At 45.3% G+C, this 20,750-nt stretch overlaps 1 protein-coding gene across 1 annotated transcript in view; it reads right to left on the reverse strand.

The window, feature by feature from the left end:
- Positions 1-20,750, reverse strand: part of LOC139266086 (V-set and immunoglobulin domain-containing protein 1-like) — a 40,900-nt gene that overhangs the window by 11,333 nt on the left and 8,817 nt on the right. Inside the window, exons 3-6 of the mRNA XM_070883938.1 lie at positions 7,132-7,482; positions 6,461-6,530; positions 5,953-6,138; positions 578-697 (exon numbers count right to left, since the gene is read on the reverse strand). Coding sequence (XP_070740039.1) covers positions 578-697; positions 5,953-6,138; positions 6,461-6,530; positions 7,132-7,482 — 727 coding nt within the window. The remainder of the gene's footprint in view (positions 1-577; positions 698-5,952; positions 6,139-6,460; positions 6,531-7,131; positions 7,483-20,750) is intronic.

The raw sequence follows: 20,750 nt of genomic DNA on the forward strand, positions 1-20,750 counted from the left end.
TTGATAGTTTGAATAGTTACTATGACTGCCTCTGGACCCAGTTCACTGTGACATTCTCTCCTCTGACACTCTCCCCCTTCTCCCCACTGCAGCTCCCCCCCCCCCCCCCACCACCACCTGTTGAAGATAGCACTGTTCTCCTCCAACCCAGTTTTGGCTGGCTCACCTCTCTCACAGTTCAAGCTGTAACTCCCACCCCCTCAATTAACCTGCCACTCTTCACCCTTTCCCTCCAGTTCAAGCTCTCACTCTTTCTCCCCCCAGTAACTCAGTAACATAGCTTGTGTATTTATGAAGTGCAGCAAACAAAGTCTAGTTGTGGAAAATCAGTACTGCAACTTTTGCATCTATGGATTCATTGGATCTCTGGTCTGCATGTCGTTCTCTCACATCCTGATTAAAAAGTTCACGGCAAATTACTGTCATAACTATGCTTTCAGAAGTCTTGCTTTTACAATCTCCATCCCTTGTACTGCTCATTGAAAGCTGTATTCCAATCCTATTAAAGATCATCATAACTGACATCCCCACTCCCTCTATATGCTCAAGCTTAACAAGATTGCTGTGGGAGACTTACAGAGTTTCGACAGGTCGACAGTGCATGATTGGTTTCCCAAAATATTGGATGCTGTGCACTGGTAAACATCATATTCACTCGCTGAAATATTTGAAATTGTCAGCATTCCAGTCCTTGCATCTGAAAGGTTAAACAAAATAAACGACCTTGGAACTGGTGAGCAATTGAAGAGTTATTAGAGGAACAAATAGATGGGAAAAGCTGAAAGAAATAGAATGTAACTTAAATACCCAATAAAAATTAGTCAAAAGGATTTGTTTTTCATTCTTACCAAGAGAGCCAGAGATATTCTGATGAACATTCTTTACAATTTTCACCCAGTGATAAATTGGAGCAGGTACCCCTTGGTTGGAATGGCAGGCTAGGATTGCAGTCTTGGTCTTCACAGGGTGTGCTGTAATACCACACTCTGGCTTGGAGGGTGGAACTGCAACAAAAATTACATTACTTCAACTAAAATTCCTGTAAAACAAGATTATTGAAACAAAACTACAGAACATTTCATATTACCCAAATCTCTTGCAGGGTGTGAAATTATTCTGCAGAATCGTATTTATTAACTCAATTTTTCTGCATGAGAGTAATGCACAAACTTGTCAGAGATTAGAAGGAAGAACAATCTCTCTATGATCATTTTTATGTATAAATTACACTGAAGCTTCAATAAACAATTTATCACAACGTTTTAAAAAAATAATTTGTGCTCCATAATGTTATTTGCAGGAACAAAAAGAAGTTAAAAACTTTAAAAATGGAAGTGGACATGTTTCCTCCTACTACTTGTTCTATGCGTAAGCTTCCAGTCAGCACCATTACCCTTTCCAGCTAGCAAGATAGAATTGGCTCAAAGTTTTCAGGATACTTAACATAAGCTATTATCTATAATTGACAGGTACCTTTAAGTACTCCTAGAGGGCAGAGCAACCGAAAGCCACGTTTATGAGTGAGGGACCAAAAGACAGAAAGCTAAGGTGAGAGAGCGAGGAAGATGATAGAATTAGACAGATAAGGAGACAAACTCGGGAACTATGAGTAGAGGAAAATAGTACAGTCTAAACCAGAACAGTCCAATTTCTTGTCTTTAATAAGAACATAAGAAAATAAGAAATAGGAACAGGAGTAGGCCATACGGCCCCTCAAGCCTGCTCCGCCATTTAATACGATCATGGCTGATCTGATCATGGACTCAGCTCCACTTCCTCGCCCACTCCCCATAACCCCTTATCCCCTTATCGTTTAAGAAACTGTCTATTTCTGTCTTAAATTTATTCAATGTCCCAGCTTCCACAGCTCTCTGAGGCAGCGAATTCCACAGATTTACAACACTCAGAAGAAATTTCTCCTCATCTCTGTTTTAACTGGGCAGCCCCTTATTCTAAGATCATGCCCTCTAGTTCTAGTCTCCCCCAGTAGTGGAAATATCCTCTCTGCATCCACCTTGTCAAGCCCCCTCATAATCTTATACATTTTGATAAGATCACCTCTCATTCTTCTGAATTCCAATGAGTAGAGGCCCAACCTACTCAACCTTTCCTCATAAGTCAATCCCCTCATCCCCGGAATCAAACTAGTGAACCTTCTCTGAACTGCTTCCAAAGCAAGTATATCCTTTCGTAAATATGGAAACCAAAACTGCACGCAGTATTCCAGGTGTGGCCTCACCAATACCTTATATATCTGTAGCAAGACTTTCCTGCTTTTATACTCCATCCCCTTTGCAATAAAGGCCAAGATATCACTGGCCTTCCTGATCACTTGCTGTATCTGCATACTATCTTTTTGTGTTTCATGCACAATTACCCCCAGGTCCGCTGTACTGCGGCACTTTGCAATCTTTCTCCATTTAAATAATAACTTGCTCTTTGATTTTTTTCTGCCAAAGTGCATGACCTCACATTTTCCGACATTATACTCCATCTGCCAAATTTTTGCCCACTCACTTAGCTTGTCTATGTCCTTTTGCAGATTTTTTATGTCATCCTCATGCATTAGTTTTCCTCCCATCTTTGTATCGTCAGCAAACTTAGCTACATTACACTCAGTCCCTTCTTCCAAGTCGTTAATATAGATTGTAAATAGTTTGGGACCCAGCACTGATCCTGCAGCACCCCACTAGTTACTGGTTGCCAACCAGAGAATGAACTATTTATCCCGACTCTCTCTGGGAAGCTTAGATGCAGATCATGGAGCTTCAAAGGCCAAGTATTAGGTTTATACGAAATGTCCCCATTAATTTACATATATCTGAAACTGTTGATACTAACAGACCTAGGTGTGCTGACACAGGATTTATCCACCAGTGGAGCAGCAGGACTAAGAACAGCCAAAACTCCAGGCCCACAGAATTCAAACAGGAAAAATTGTTGATTAAGAAATATAAGCACAAATAAAACGGCCTGGGCTTCATTGCTGGGAGTCTGAGGGCCAGAAATGGTCAACAGGTTATAATTTGGACACCCTTGGATAAAGTAGACTGCTATTTATAATAGTCTAGAAATGGCTTTCCCAACAGCGGTATTTTGGAGGTACAAAATATTTTTTTTTTAAAGCTGATGTTGGAGTTTATCCAGGAGATTGCTGGCCAGTGCCTACACAACTGTTTACTTTTATTGTAACTATTTGCAGAGCTGATAGGATGGACATTCAAGCAAGTAACATCTAATTGTGAAATTATCTCAATCTGGCAAATTTAGGCTCATTTGCTGAAATCCCCCAAATTTCACAAATTCTTGAAGCCAAATTAAAGCCCAATATTGAACTACTCCCAACTCCCCAACAGTTAATCCTAGAAATTAGCTAGCTTGGTTAAGAGAACGGATTTCGCTATCAATCAATGGAGTCCTTTTCATTATACAGGGTAGTCCAATTTCTTTTACTTTTATTTTGCTTCCTGGTATCAAATTGCATATGGCAGTATATGTGATTGGACTAGTAATCCAGAGCAATGCAAATTTAAATCCAACCATGGTAGTTTGAGAATTTGAATTCAATTTTAATAAATTTGGAAATAAAAAGCTGGTACTCCAGTAAAAGGTGACAAGGAAGCTGTTGGATTGTCACAAAATCTCAATTGATTCACTAATGTCCTTTAGGGAGAGGAATCTTGCCATCCATACCCCACCTGAAAATGAGGGCAGGAGAGTGATGTGCTTCTATAACGCCACTAGTATTGCCCTGAAATGTGCTGTTAAGAAATGCTCAAGATTAGCCTGGCAGCAACCTTTCCCTTTGAGAAAAGCTCATAATTGTCTCCATAGCAACACAGCAAAGATCAGTAATTCAGTGTCATGGGAATGAAGGCTGTAACCCCAGGTTCTACCAACCCAAGGAATTGTTCACTTGTGGACCGCCAGGGAAATAGAATATTTTCAAGTCCAGTCTAAGATTGGAATTATTTGTATAATTTAGAGCTTTTCTATATTTTTCCTCCTTTTTTGGAATCGCCCATAAACTACAAAGCGGTTTAGCTGAAGTCTCACAGTCCACAGCATGGTGAGATGAGAAGATGTGCATAATCAAAGCTAAGGCTTTCCTGCTGCAATCATATATTCAAATTACAGTACAGAGGCATCAGTTCACATGGAATTAATATAGGTTTGGAATGGACTATGATCACATGAAGTACATGTACTGCCTGGTACCTCATGTTACACCTTTGACAATCAGCCTAGGTACATACACAGAACCAACAAGTTTTGGTTGACAGTAAGCTTGACAGTTTGTTCAGGTGTGACTGTTCAAATGAAATAGAAAACAATGGACACCTGGAAATGGTTACAAGATGATCTAGCGATTGAGATGGCTTTATTTTTGCAAGTTCGAAATTTGAATGGTTTGTAAGTGTTATCTGAACCCAGAGATGAGATTATAGTGATGAAATGATTCCAAGTTTGTCTTTTTGTATAATTTATACTGTAAACTTTTTGTGGTGGGTTTTTTGGGGTCATTTTTTTACACCGGCAATGAATCTTACTGTGCTTCATGCTGTTGAAACAATTTCCACAACAAATAGCATAATAATGTCATAAAATAAGTTTGAAAGTTTGAAGGTTCCCTTACTACCCTATCTAAACATTAGCTGGGGAGATTGTGAAAACTTCATTTAATATTCCAGGTATGATCTTTTTGATACCCCACATATATCTGCAGCAAACCATGTATTTAATTGTAGTGCAAAGACTCTTCTAATGACAAAACAGCTTTCTGGATGAGATGTTACTCTTTCTAAACATGCTCTGCCAACTGAAAGTAATGCACTGGACTGAAGCCAACTCAAAGCAGAGAAGAAATGTATTTTATCCTACAAATATTCTACAATAAGTAAGAGTCATTAGTTGGCGTTATCAGTTAGAAACACTGGCCTCGATATTTCTTTCCATAGCACCTGGGGAACACTCAGTTCCAAGGCACTATGGAGAGAAAAAGGGGGCAGAGACCTGTTAATCAGTTGTAGACAGACACAACATACATTGGGAGCCTGGGGGAGGAATATCAAGACTATTATCTGTTCATCTTTGGGACTTGGATTTGCACAGATTAAGGAGATAAATGTTTCCCCTTATGTGGAGGCTGTCTCTGAACTTGGCATATACTGCCATTAAATTAGCAGATTGGCTTAAAAGACCTTCCCGATAGCCCTGTTGATAAAATCATTGGGTAACTGAGCTAGAAGGTTCCAGGTTTGAGCTCTGGTCTGTACTGAGTTAGCTCATTTTAGTTGAGGTGACAATAGAGCTGCTACAATTGACTTCAGCAGCCCTTAGAGAGTTGAAAATTAGCAGGGATTTGTCATGCTAATTGCTATTCTATCAGGCAACTTTTTCTAATACTAGTTGATCTCTCACTCCTCAACCCAGGGTGTGTGCCACCCTATGCCACAGCCCGAGCCTGCACCTCCACCAAGATCCACCTTCCCTGCACCTACCTCTGTCACTTGCATAGCCCAGCCTCAACATCAGTCTGCAAGCAGTGCCTTAGGAAACGCACTAAAATTATAATGGCCCAAAATTTGCAGTCGGAGGCTTCCCGCGGGCGGATGCCTCCGACCTGCAAAAAAATCCACGAATTTACTTGGTGGTCCAGGAGGTTTGTCGACTTGCGCTCCTGGGTTTCTATGCATTAGGCCTGTGTAGAGGCCCACATATCCCAGGGGCGCATTTGGTTCGTAAGCGCCCCTAACCACATGCGCCCCTGGGATCGCGTGGGCTTGCTCACCAATAAAAGAAGGGAATCTCCATTCATACTTTTGGAGAGTTCCATACGGAGTGCCGGGCTGCAAGAGCGCAGCACAGATCCCGATCTGCTGTGAAGAAGGCCATTTTTTATTTTTCACCATGGGCACCTCCCCTTTAATTTTTGCCCCGCTACCAGCTTACAGCCCAGCATGCACCCCACGAAGCTGTCGCCGGCATCGCCCAAGTCCACGGCAGCTTCATGGGGCGCTATCAAATTTTCACTCCGGGTCGAAGACGGGTCGCTGCACACGGTGATGACGTTGCCATTGCCGGCGCAGCAGCCCGGGGTGCTATCGGCTAGCGGCGCTGCTAAACTCTCCGGGGGCACTAACGGGAGCTGCAAACAATCCGGATTTTCCCCCCACTATACCTGACCTGATGAAACACTGGATGTCTGACATGGAATGTGTTCCAATCTCCAGCATTAACATCTCTCAGCTTGATGAGCACAAAATTGTAAAAATTGGGAGATAAATGGTTATAGCAGTAATACATATGTAGTTGACTGATGCACTACCTAACACTGTGAGCACTATTGTTCCAATGCTAGTGCCTGTGAAATCTGGTGGATTTTGAACTTGACACATGTAACTCCCAGAGTCAGATGGACGCAGCTTTTCAATGGTAATGGATGCGTTTCCTGGGTTACGTGCTGCCAGCAACCTGCCTTTGAAGTCTTGGTTTATAAACATCAGCTTGTCATTAGAATAATAATATATCTGTAAATGAAAACAGACAGAGTTACAATGCACAGAATAATGCTCGGGATTAAATACCAACAACAAACCCATAAATGCCTCTCCCAGCACAAACCTTCCCCGAGTTCAGCACAGACATTAATTTAACAAACACCATCCAAGGATAGATCATGTATAAAACAATTTTAAAAAAAGAGCAGGGACTGCTGTTCTGAGATTTCAGTGCAGGTTTAATTTCATTTATGCCACTGCACTACAACTGCAATTAATAATATACAGGCCCAGGAGTGCTGATTTCATTGTTTGGCTTATACCAATTTTCTCCTTTCTATCCATTGATTCCTTGATGCTGAATGATTCCACAGATGGCCTCCAGTACTTCATCCAACTTAACTTCATCATATGTGAGCCAAGACACTGAGGGGCGAAATTGCCCCTTTTTATAGCCCCATTAGCGCCTCTGGGGGGTGCTGATGAGGTGCATTGGTGTTTGCGCCCGGGGAGGGAAATTGCCCTGGAGGTTTGGGAGGCACTGTCCCGGTAGTGCCGTGCCCCGTGATTAGCACCCTGGGCCGGTGTGCAACCAGTGTGGACGTCATCGTCGTGCGCTCCAAACCCTCACCACCCCGCGCTGGCCCCTTTGCGCCCCGTGGGCGGAATTGCCCCGCGGGCTGCGAGTCTGGCACAGGCGCATGTCGACACTCGCTTCACGTGCCATGAAGCTGCCGGTCATCCGCCGTCGGGGCCGCACCTTAAAGGGGAGGCCATTAGCACACCAGGCCACCATTCTTATTTTGTCGGCCGACTCTTGCGTCGGCCCGAAAATGGCGTCCCAAGCGTTGACCAGGCCGCCATCGTGCAACCCGGCACTCCGTTTTGGGTGCCAGGCTGCTGGCCCGGTCGATCGCAGCCCTGGTGCCCCAGTGGTGGCCACCAAAGGGCCTGCAGAGTGTGCGGCGGCCCTCCCCTTTAACTGAAAGGGAGGGGGGGGGCGGTGTAACGCGTCAGCGCTACACGGAGCATCCGCCAGGCGCTGGCCTCCTCAGTGCGTCACTGGACCCAGCGCTGCGCTGCCGCCCCGGGAGCAGCCCTCCAGGGGAAGCAGAGCACCAGAGATAGCGCTCCGCTTCCTTTGAGGGGGCGCACGGTTTAATTCCGCCTTGGGGGCGGGACTTCCGGGGCGGGTGCAGGAAATTCCAGCCCGGAAGGTTACCGCCCCCAATCGGGACGAAGGGCAATTTCGTAGCCTGAATATTGGCAGGCTATTCCGCAATGGAGGGCATCACAGTCAAGCCCAATCGTGTTCTCGAACTACATAGAATGTATAGCACAGTAACAGGTTATTCGGCCCAACTGGTCCACTTTGGTGTTTATGTCCCACGCAAGCTTTCTCTCATGCCTCTTCATCTAACCCCATCAACAGATCCTTCTATTCCTTTCTCCCTCATGTGTTTACCCAGCTTCCCCTTAAGTGCATCTGTTATTCACCTCCACCACTCCCTGTGGCAGCGATTGCCATATTCTAACCACTCTCTGGGTAAAGAACTTTCTCCTGAATTTCCTATTCGATTTATTAGTGATTATTTTGTAATTATAGGCCCTTGTTCTGGTCCCTGCCACAAGTGGAAACATCTTCTCTACGTCTACCCTATCAATCCATTTCATAATCTTAAAGACCCTCTATCAGGTCTAGAGAAAAGAGCCCCAGCCTCTTCAATCTTTTCTGTTAACCTCTCAGTTTTGGTATCATTCTAGTAAATCTGTTTTGCACCTTCTCCAGTGCCTCCTTTTTATATGTGGGGACCAGAACTGTTCAGAGTACCCTTACGTGTGGTCTAACCAAGGTTCCATACAAGTTTAACATAACTTCTCTGCTTTTCAATTCTATCCTCCTAGAAATGGACTGCAGTGCGTAGTTTGTTTTTTTATGGCCTCACCTAACATCCACACATGCACATTCAGCAACAGTATGTGCATGTGTGGATAGTGTTCAAGAAACAAAGTCCTGGCCAATCTTCCAGCTGTGGTACTGAGGCCAATAATAATTCCCTAAAGTTTCTCTGGCTGAGATCATGCTATTTTTAGCACAGACCAGAGATTGAACCTGGAACTTTCCTGGCCAGTCCAAGTCGACTACTCACTGGCTTTACTAACTGAGCATAGTAGTTGATTTTGATATTACTTGATATCATTCACATGGATACACACATAAACACACACCAATACATGCAATCAGTGTTTCCGGGTTCCTCCTCCCTTTCCTGTGCTTTGGGTGGTACCAAACGATACACAGAGAAATATACAGCAAAACATGGCCTCCTTCTGTGCAGTAAACCTCTATGATGCTGTGATTCTATGGAAATGCATGGCACACTGGAAAAGTTACAAAAAGCACTTTACAACTTTGATGCTTTCCCTTTCTAGATCCCGACTGCTGTTATCCTTTCTGGTTGCTTTTCTCCTTACTTTCTATGTTTTTGCCCCGATGTATTACCCCTCCTCCCCACCCAGTTACAACAACAACAACTTGCATTTATATAGCACCTTTAACGTTGCAAAACATCCCAAGGTGCTTAACAAGAGCGATATAACATTGAACCATAGAGACAAGTGTGTACTGCAATAAGTGTTCCAGCACTACCCTGTGAGATGTAACAGTAAACAAGGTATTAACGGCTACAATTTATCATCTAGATCCATCCAAACTACCTTCCATCTTATATATCCATGCATGCATATCTTCTTATACATCACTTTTCATGTCAAAGTTCGCATATAGCTGCTAATTGTCTATGCCAAGAGGTGAAAGATGACCCAAATTGAAAAGGAAGTGTAGGAGGATGTTAAACAACAATAAATCCCTCTTTATGCAGGAGATAATTGCTCAAAATGGACAGGAACATTCGGTGACAAAAGGTGGACTAGCAGACATCTGCATTTTAATTCATCATGAGGAAGAGGCAATGGAGACACTGGACATAAACTCATTTAAAGCGTAGGGAACAAAGAAGTTCAGTCACAGTGGGTTCATTCAAAGCAGATGAATATGTTGCAAATGAAACATAACTTCATGTGTGTAATATAGAGCTCCAACTAGTGGACTAGTGTGGTAAATGTTGCTATGATTAGTTGGAGAGCCCAGAAGGAAGAGAAAAATAATGGATGCAACAACTTTAACGTGACTCTTTTAATCTCCACACAAGTAACAAAAGGTCAAGCATTGCACGAAGGCACAGAGGATGAACTACCTGGACCCGCAAAATTGGGCAGCACCACAAGAAATTTCACTCCCGTGTCATTCATTCCATCACTAGCACTCACCAGCTCAGAGAGAGACACTTGAAAGTATCCATGAGGAAATGTCACTGGGTCAGTCATAGAACACAGAGATTTAAAAAAAACAAGCAAAATTCTCAAACTGTCATGGTGAAATTTAAACTCATGTTCTCTGGATTATTAGTCCAGGCCCCTTGATTACAAGTCCAGTAACCACCACCCTCACCACCACCTTTGATGCCCTAGTCCCTATTAAAAATATTACTCTTTCCCATGCTGGCCGTTCCCCCTGGTACAATCCTCATCTTCGCTCCCTCAAGTCAAAAGGGCGCTGACTTGAACGGATGTGGCGGTCAACTGGATTAGACATTCACTGCCAGATCTGGCTCAATCACAAAAAACATTACCGGTTCCTACTCTTGTCTACAAAAACTGCTCACTATTCCAAGATCATTCTAGATTGCAAAAATAATCCCCGGCTACCATTCTCTACTGCTAACCATCTCCTTAAACCCCTCTCCCCTGTCTCCACCACACTCACCTCCAACAACAAGTGTGAGGAGCTCATGGACGTCTTTGTCTCAAAGATTGAGACCATCCAAGTTCCCTTCCTTCACCTAACCCAGAGCCAAACCTCATCTGAGGCCCCCACCTGCCCTAGCCCTAAACTCACATCTTTCTCTAGTTTCTCTCTGATCTCGCCTCTTGACCTCTCCAAGCTCATCTTGTCCATGAGATGCACTTCCTGCTGCCTTGACCCTATTCCTACTAGACTGCTGACCACCTAACTTCCTTTTTTGGCTCCCATGTTAGCCGACATTGTTAACGGTTCTCTCTCCTCAGGTGCTGTTCCCCTCTCCTTCAAATCTGCTGTCATCACCCCTCTCCTCAAAAAATCAACCCTTGACCCCACTTTTCTTGCTAGCTATCACCCCATCTCCAACCACCCTTTCCTGTCCAAAGTACTTGAACGTATTGTCGCATCATAAAATCCGTGACCGTCTTTCCATAAATTCAATATTTGAATCCCTTCAATCTGGTTTTCACCATTACCACAGTACCAAAACAGCTCTCAACAAAGTCACAAATGACATCCTTTGTGTCATATATGTATACTCTGTGTATATACTATGCTGGTACCACTAGAGGGTGCAACTGTGGGAGGCCCAGGCAGGAGCTGTATAAAAGGCTGGTCACCACGTTACGGCCTCATTCTGCAGTTACAATAAAGAGACTAAGGTCACAGCAGTTCAAGCACAGCACTAGGCCGCGTGGAGTTATTCTACAGATAAATAGAGACATATTAACTGGCGACGAGTACAGATCACGGACTTACAGGCAGAGATGGCTGTCGTTGGTCATTTAGAAAAGTTTACAGAGGGTGAAGCCTTTACTCGGGTTTCGTTGGCCAGGTATCGTTTCTACACACACCGCCGTACTGAGGGCCAGGGTTTGCCGGAATATGTCGCAGACCTACAAAGGCTCACGGAACTGTGCGAATTTGGCGAACTCCTCAACAGTTTTTTTAACCAATAACCAATAAGGGAATTAAGGGTTACAGGGAGAGGGCGGGTAAGTGGAGCTGAGTCCACCCGGCCAGATCAGCCATGATCTTATTGAATGGCGGAGCAGGCTCGAGGGGCTAGATGGCCTACTCCTGTTCCTAATTCTTATGTTCTTATGTTCTTATGTTCAGTGTGTTGCGAGACATTTTCACGACAGGACGGGACATGAAGCAAACTATCACCTTAAGCCAGGCGTTCATGACCTTAACGTTGAGATTCTCCCAGAATCAAAACTCACTGGCAAGTACTGTGCAGAAAATAACTGTTGATCAAAGAATTAGTCCGACTCAGAGTCCGCCAAGGGATGTAAATGTGAATCGTTTAACATGCTGACGTTGAGGGAGCAACCATCGGGCCCGTCTGTGTCAATTCAGACACTATGGCCCCAAGTTTCCACATGATTTGCTCCTGATTTTTAGGAGCAACTAGTGTAGAACGGAGTATCTTAGAAATCGGAATTCTCCACATTTAGTTTTCTGCAGTTCTAGTCAGGTAGAACAGTTTCACTTTGGAACTGAATTTTTTTGTCAAAAGGGGGCGTGTCCGGCCACTGACGCCTGATTTGAAAGTTTCCACAGTGAAAACGTACTCCAAACTAACTTAGAATGGAGCAAGTGAAGATTTTTGTACGCTTGAAAAAACCTTGTCTACACTTAAAAAATCAGGCGCAGGTTACAAATTAGGCGTCGGGAACGAGGGGGGGGGAGGGAAGGAAGTCATTAAATTCTACAATCAATCCTTAGTTATACTTATACAAATATTATACAAATAAATCCAACCTGAATAAAAATTTATAAGCAAAGAAAAGATTAAATAAACCATGTTCCTACCTGTGTGAAAGTGCTTCAGGCAGGCCTTTCAGGCAGAGGTGTGGCGTCGGTCTCCACGGCAGGGGCAGGCAGCAAGCAGCCTTCGAGCTGAGCTGCGGTGCTTGAGGCAGGCCTTCATTCCCCGCGAAGATGCAGCACCCGGACGGACTTGAGGCCATTCGGCCATGGGATTGCAGCGGCGTCAGTGGCTGGCCGGGAGCCGAAGAATGAACACAGGACACACGCAGCTCATTAAGGTTCTTGAGGCCATTCGGCCACGCTTTAGGGGCGGCGTCAGTGGCTGGCCGGCAGCCAAAATACAGCAGCAGCCTTCGAGCTGTGAGGGGGACTGAGGCCATTTGGACAGGGAGAGGCAGCCACATCGACATCTTTATATTTAAATTTGCAGAATGGGTGCACCACATATTATGCAATGGTTTGCTTCCTCATGCAAGAAATTCTTTGTTCTTGGTGGACGTTGATCCATTGCAAAGTTGAATTGCCACTTTTATTTCTCCAAACACACAGTCCTTAATTTGCAGGCACCGGTTCTGCAAGTTTAGCAGTGAAAAGCTGAACTCACTGATTTCAGCAGGTGATTTATTCAGCAGTGCTGCTAAAAGCACTCCCTCACACACAGAAATATCAAGAAAATTAAAATGCAAGCCTTTGCAGGGGCCCAAGAAACAAATCTTCACTTTTTCTGCAGCACTTTAAAAAATGGCCGAGTGCCAATGTTTACTTCAGACTGCGCGTGCGCGAACGCTCCAACGCGCACGCGCAAGGTTGCCGGCACCAAGAAGCCTCATTTAAATTGTACCCGTCCCCTCCTACTTACAAAATCGGCGCGAGTGGTAGGCTCCGCCCCCTGTGCGCCGCGCCAAGCAGACATCGAGCTCCAAGGAGCTCGAGAATACGGCATTTTTTTTCAGGCGCCGTTTCCGGCGCGAAAAACAGGCGCCCAGCTCCGAGGGGCGCCTTTTTCGCCGCGTGTGGAAACTTGGGGCCATTGTGTGCAAAGGCTGCAGCCAAAAGAGCCACCCACAGCGAATGTGCAGAAGGACTGCGACTCAAAACGTGGCAGAGGAGTCGGCAGGAGGTTTCCGATCCAGCAAGGATCATAAAGTACAAGCTAAAGAGGTGAGCAGTGCTGAGCAAGTTCCCATCCTTATTTGAACCAGGCATCGGCAACTTCACAGGCGGCAAAGTGCAAATCCACTTGGTCACAAGGCTTACATGATGAGGGAGAAAGTGGAATTAAATTGGACAGACTTCAACGCGAGGGAATCATATCACCAGTTGAATTCAACGAGTGGGCCAGCCCGATTGTTCTGGTACTAAAGAGCGATGGCATGGTGAGAATCTGCAGCAACTATAAGGTACTGATCAGCCAAGTTTCATTACAGGACCAGTACCCGCTACCCAACGCCGATTATCTCTTTGCGACATTAGCAGGGGGAAAGGCATTCACTTTGCTGGATCTAACCTCCACATGACCCAGGAGCTGGCTGAGTCATCGAAAAAATTAATGTGCATCAACACGCACAAGGGACTGTTTTGTACCACAGGTGCCCGTTCAGGATCCACTCGGCTGCAGCCATCTTCCAAAGGAACATGGAGAGTCTGTTGAAATCGTTTCCACGTACCGTTGTATTTCAGGATGACATCCTAATCACTGATCGCGACACCACCGAATACCTGCACAACCCGCAAGAGGTTTTAAGTCGACTAAACAGAGTCGGACTCCGGCTGAAACGATCCAAGTGTGTCTTCCTGGCGCCAGAGGTAGAATTCCTGGGGAGGAAGATTGCGGCAGACGGTATCAGGCCCACAGACTCGAAGACAGAGGCCATCAAGAATGCACCCAGACCACGAAATGTAACGGAGCTGCGTTCGTTCCTGGGACTCCTCAACTATTTCGGTAACTTTCTTCCAGGGTTGAGCACCTTGCTCGAACCGTTGCACAAGTTGCTACGCAAGGGAGATGACTGGGTTTGGGGTCAAAATCAAGAGACTGCCTTCAAAAAGGCCAGAAACTTGCTGTGTTCGAACAAGTTGCTTGTATTGTAGGACCCAGGTAAACGTCTAGTTTTAGCATGTGATGCGTCGTCGTACGGTGTCGGGTGTGTTTTACAGCAAGCAAATGTAGCCGGCAAACTCCAACCGGTTGCATATGCGTCTAGAAGTTTATCCAAGGCCGAAAGAGCCTACAGTATGGTCGAGAAGGAGGCTTTGGCCTGTGTCTATGGGGTACAAAAAATGTACCAGTATTTGTTCAGACTCAGATTCGAGTTAGAAACTGACCACAAGCCTCTAATATCACTGTTTTCGGAAAACAAAGGCATAAACACCAATGCTTCATCACGGATCCAAAGCTGGGCACTAACACTGTCGGCCTACGATTATACGATCCGCCACAGGCCAGGCACTGACAATTGCGGCGATGCCCTCAGCCGGCTACCGTTGCCCACCACCGGGGTGGAAATGGCGCAGCCCGCAGACCTGTGCCTGGTCATGGATGTCTTCGAAAGCAAAGGGTCACCTGTAACGGCCCGACAGATCAGGACTTGGACCAATCAGGACCCCGTGTTATCTCTTGTAAAAAGTTGCGTCCTCAATGGGGGCTGGTCAGCGGTCCCAAGAGAAATGCAAGACGAGATAAAGCCGTTTCACCATCGTAAAGACGAAATGTCCATCCAATCGGATTGCCTCTAATGGGGCAACCGAGTCATCCTGCCAAAAAAAGGCAGGGCAACCTTCATACACAACCTACACAGTGCCCACCCAGGCATAGTCACGATGAAGGCTATCGCCAGGTCTCATATCTGGTGGGCTGGCATTGACTCAGACTTGGAATCATGCGTGCGCCAGTGTAACATTTGCTCACAATTGAGCAATGCCCCCAGGGAGGCGCCACTTAGTCTGTGGTCCAGGCCCTCAAAACCATGGTCCAGGATCCACGTAGATTATGTGGGCCCCTTCTAAGAAAAATGTTCTCTATTGTAGTGGACGCCTACTCTAAGTGGATCGAATGTGTAATAATGGCATCCAGCACGTCCACCGCCACCATTGAAAGCCTCAGGGCCATGTTCGCCACCCATGGCTTGCCCGACATTCTGGTCAGCGACAATGGTCCGTGTTTCACCAGCTCAGAATTCAATAAATTCATGACCCGCAATGGCATCAAGCATGTTAGGTCTGCCCCCTTCCAGCCCGCATCCAACGGCCAAGCAGAGCGGGCAGTCCAAACCATAAAGCAAAGCTTGAAACGCGTCACGGAAAGCTCCTTACACACTCGCCTATCCCAGGTGCTGATCAATTACAGGACACGATCCCACTCACTTACCGGGGTCCTCCCTGCGGAGTTACTAATGAAACGTGCACTCAAAACCAGGCTCTCCTTAGTCCAGCCTGACCTCAACGATCAGGTGGAAACCAGGCGTTATCGGCAAAGCATGTACCATGATCGCGCGGCTGTATCAAGCGACATCACGGTAAACGACCCGGTGGTTGTGCTGAATCACGGTCATGGCCCCAAATGGCACTGTGTTAGCTAAGGAGGGGAATAGAGTGTTTGTTGTCAAACTGCTTAACGGACAAACGTGCAGAAAGCATTTGGACCAGACCAAGTTGCGATTTACAGGTAACCAGGAACTTCTGGGAGAGGACCTTACCTTCAGCGATCCACCTACACACACCCAATCAGCATCAGACCTAGCTGCAAAACACGAGGATGATCCCACCATCTCCAACAGTCCAGTCAGACCAATAGCGCTGCAAGACAGCAGTGGCCCGACCAACTCACCCCTGCCAGAAGTGACACTCAGACGATCAACCAGGGAGCGCAGAGTTCTGGATCGCCTCAACCTGTAACTAACTCGCATCAAAGACTTTGGGGGAGGAATGTTGTCATATATGTATACTCTGTATATACAATGCTGGTACCACTAGAGGGTGCAACTGTGGGAGGCCCAGGCAGGAGCTGTATAAAAAGCTGGTCACCATGCGGTGTTGCCTCACTCTGCAGTTACAATAAAGAGACTAAGGTCACAGCAGTTCAAGCACAGCACTAAGCCTTGTGGAGTTATTCTACAGATAAGTAGAGACATATTACTTTGTGAGTGTGACAAAGGTAAACTACCCCTCCTCGTTCTTCTGGACCTGTCTGCAGCCTTTGCCACAGTTGACCATTCCATCCTCCTCTAACGCCTCGCCACCATCGTCTAGCTAGGTGGGACTGCACTTGCACGGTACCTTTCTTATCTATTGAACCGTAATCAGTAAATCTCCTGCAATGGCGTTTCTTCCCATTCCCGCATCATTGCCTCTGGTGTCCCCCAAGGATCTGTCCTTGGCCCCCTCTTATTTCTCATCTATATGCTGCCCTTTGGCGATATCATCCAAAAACACAGAGTCAGTTTCCACATGTATGCTGATGACACCCAACTCTACCTCTCCACCACATCTCTCGACCCCTGCTTGGTATCTAAATTGGCAGTTTGCTTGTCCTACATCCAGTACTGGTTGAGCAGAAATTTTCTCCAATTAAATATTGGGAAGACCGAAGCCATTATCTTTGGTCCCCACCACAAACTGCGTTCCCTAACCACTGACTCCGTCTCTCTCCCTAGCATCAACCCGAGGGTGAACAAGACTGTTCGCAACCTAGGCGCCATATTTGACCCTGAAATGAGTTTCCAGCCACATATCCGCAGCATAACTAAAACCGCCTTTTCCCACCTCCATAACACTGCCCGCCTCCACCCCAGCCTCAGCTCTTCTGCTGCTGCAACCCTCATTCATGCCTTTGTTACCTCTAGACCTGACTAATGCAACTCAATCCTGGCTGGCCTCCCACATTCTACACTATGTAAACTTGAGGTCATCCAAAACTCTGCAGCCCGTGTCCTAACTTGCACCAAATCACAATCACACATCACCCAGGTACTTTCTGACCTACATTGGCTCCCGGGTTAAACAATGCCTCGCGAAAAGAAGTCAGTTGAACCGTAAACTTGCAGGAGCAAGGTAATATTTGAATGATTGGGGAGATGATTCCAGAAGTTAGGAATTTAGTGTTATATGAAAACTGCCATCCATGGGTGGTCCCTCGAACGAGCATGTAACACACCACTGTGCATTCAGCATTTGTAAATGTATATGGAGTGTTTGATAAAAGGGCTGCTAGATATAGGTGTGGTAAACTGGATTTCTCTGTTTGAATTTGAATTAATAAGAGCACTGTTTGCTTTCTGATGTGTAAAGATATTATTGTTTGCATATTCTGGTTGTGCTCGGCACTCTGTGGACTTCACCTTCCCAAGGAGATAAAAAGAGCACTCAACATAAATAAGTCCATAAAGGTTTGCTTGTTGCTAGGAGTGATGAAAGAATAACCATTATGAGATATGCTCTTGGAGGGACCTGAAAAGCTAAGGGTTGAAAGATCAGCCAAGCCCACTATAAGCCTATCAGAGAAACCCTTTCATATAGCCTTCCTGATAATAAGAGTGCATTAGGACTTGGCCAGGATATGTGTCAGTGTCTCCAATCTACACAAAGTATTCTCACAGACATTTGTGAACATTGAATCTTTTGATGAAAGTATGTTTGGAGATAGTGGTCATTTGGGTTGGCAAATTTACATTGTTGAAAGTTAAATGAAACCACCTTGACAGAGGAGACAATCATAGCAAGGGGAGAGGGTGTGGAGATGGCCCTTCTCTGGGTTGGAAGATGCCCAGCTATCCCCTCACTACGATGAAAAGGTCACACTCACAGTCATAGTACCCTAACAGCAGGTTTATCTTTTCTCTTTCATATTCCCCCTGCGCCCCCCCCCCCCCCGACCCCCACCCACACCTCCCCTCCCACTGTTTTGCTGTCTTTCTGTCTCTGAGGAAAGGCTTCTATTTGGAACATTAAGTAGCTTTTTTCTCTTTTCAAGTTGCATCAATCATATTCCTTACTGTAAACTCTAAATCTATTGGCTAGTCATTTGCTCTGGTGGCACTACACCATATTTGGAAAGATAATGAACTACTTTTCTAACTAAAACAAAGACACAATCCTTCCAGGTGGCAGAGCACAGTCTACATGAGAAGTAAAAGAACATTCTCCATACACATTTAACTTAACAATAATACCAGATACGTCAATGAAGAGCAGGGGATTTCTCCCCAGTGTCCTGACCAATATTTATCCCTCAACCAAGATCAACACAATAGATTATCTGGTCATTATCACATTGCTGTTTGAGGGACCTTGCTGAGCACAAATTGGCTGTCGCATTTCCTATACTGTATTACAACAGTGACTTCACTTCAAAAGTATTTCATTGGTCGTAAAGTGCTTTGGGGTGTCCTGACGTCATGAAGGTGCTATAAAAAAGCAAGTCTTTAATGGTGCTACCAGCAGAAATGCCTGGAACTTTACCAAAACATTCAAAAAGGTCCCTTATCCCTCTATCTCTGAGCACACAGACGTTCCACACATCAAGAGGGCACTTTTGAATATAAACATTCTCAGTAGCATTCTCAGTACCCGTGTTAGTGTTATCTCTTTGCTATGCAGTAGGATCGAGCATGACTGACTCAGATGAATGCAGTTCTAACTCCTACCCAGCTGTACAATAGCTGGTACTCCGTCAAATCTGCTGTCATTACTCCTCTTCTCAAAAACCAACCCTCAACCTCTCCGACCTTGCAAACTACCGCACCATCTTCAACCTCCCTTTTCTCTCCAAAGTCCTTGAATGTTTGTAGCCTTTCAAATCCGTGTCTATCTTTCCCACAATTCCATGGTTGAATCCCTCTAATCCGGTTTCCGTGCCTGCCACAGTACCGAAACAGCTCTCACCAAAGTCACAAATGACATTCTTTGTGACTGTGACAAAGGAAAACTATCCCTCCTCGTCCTTCTTGATTTGTCTGCAGCCTTTGACACAGTTGGCCACACCATCCTTCTCCAATGTTTCTCCACCATTGTCCAGCTAGGTGGGACTGCACTCGTCTGGTTCCACTCTTATCAATCTAATCGTAGCCAGAGAATCACTTGCAATGGCTTCTCTTCCCACTCTTGCATCGTTACCTCTGGTGTTCCCCAAGGATCTATCTTTGGCCCCCTCCTATTTCTCATTTACATGTTGCCCTTTGGCTACATCATCTGAATACACAACATCAGTTTCCACATGTACGCTGATGACACCCAGCTCTACCTCACCACCACTTCTCTCGACCCCTCCATGATCTCTAAATTGTCAGACTGCTTGTCTGAAATCTAGTTCTGGATGAGCAGAAAATTTCTACAATTGAATATTTGGAAGATCGAAGCCATTATTTTTGGTCCCCGCCACAAACTCTGTTCCCCAGCCACTGAATCCATCCCTCTCCCCAACTTCTGTCTGAGGCTGAACCAGACTGTTCACAACCTTGGTGTCATATTTGACCCTGAAATTAGCTTTCGACCACATATCTGCAGCATAACTAAGACCGCCTATTTCCACCTTCGTAACATCGCCCAACTCCATCTTTGCCTCAGCTCATCCATGCCTTCGTTACCTCTAGATTTGACTATTCCAATGCACTCTTGGCTGGCCTCCCATATTCTACCTTATGTAAACTAGAGGTAATCCAAAACTCAGCTGCCCGTGTCCTAACTCGCACCAAGTCCTGATCACCCATCACCCTCTGTGCTCGCTGACCTACATTGGCTCCCGGTTAAGCAACGCCTCAATTTCAAAATTATCATCTTTGTTTTCAAATCTCTCCGTGGCCTCGCCCCTCCATATTTCTGTAATCTGCTGCAGCCCCACAACCCCCCCCGAGATGTTTGTGCTTCTCTAATTCTGCCCTCTGGAGCATCCCTGATTATAATTGGTAGCTGTGCCATCTGTTGCCTAGGCCCCAAGCTCTGGAATTCCCTCCCTAAACCTCTCTGTCTCTCCACTTCTCTTTCCTCCTTCAAGACACTCCTTAAAACTTACCTCTTTGACCAAGCTTTTGGTCACCTGCCCTAATTTCTCCTTATGTGGCTCGGTGTCACATTTTTTCATCTCATAATACTCCTGTGAAGCAAATTGGGACATTTCACTATGTTAAAGGCGCTAGATAAATACAAGTTGTTGTACTGTTTGGTTTCTTCAGTTAGCTGGAGGATTACAACTTGTCTGTTTTCAGACTGGCAAGTTTTTTTATTTGCAAATTATTGGGAAATTTCTAAAAAGTAACCTGGATACCAAAAGTCCAGTTTTAAAAATTAGAACCTATTTCTCTGCCCTTTACTCTTTTATGATCCTATCCATTGCCCAGCCCCCTGTCTGCTTTTGGTTTGGCAAACGTAGACATCCCTACTGAAGTAAGTGACTGTGAAATAAAAGATTTTTTTAAAAAAGGAAAACAATAATGCACAAATGGTTTAAGGGAATTATTGTGTTGGTGACATCGTGATGCTTGAGTTAGTAACTTCTTTTCATAGGATCATGAGCATGCTCGCTAATGTTATTGTTCCAAGATATATTTCTTCCTGTCTCCTCAGACTATAACGGGAATGTAAGTCAGCTGACTTCGAAAGCACCATGGGTTGGAAATTCG

Source organism: Pristiophorus japonicus, chromosome 6 (assembly GCF_044704955.1).
Source record: "Pristiophorus japonicus isolate sPriJap1 chromosome 6, sPriJap1.hap1, whole genome shotgun sequence".
Lineage (NCBI taxonomy): Eukaryota > Metazoa > Chordata > Chondrichthyes > Pristiophoridae > Pristiophorus > Pristiophorus japonicus.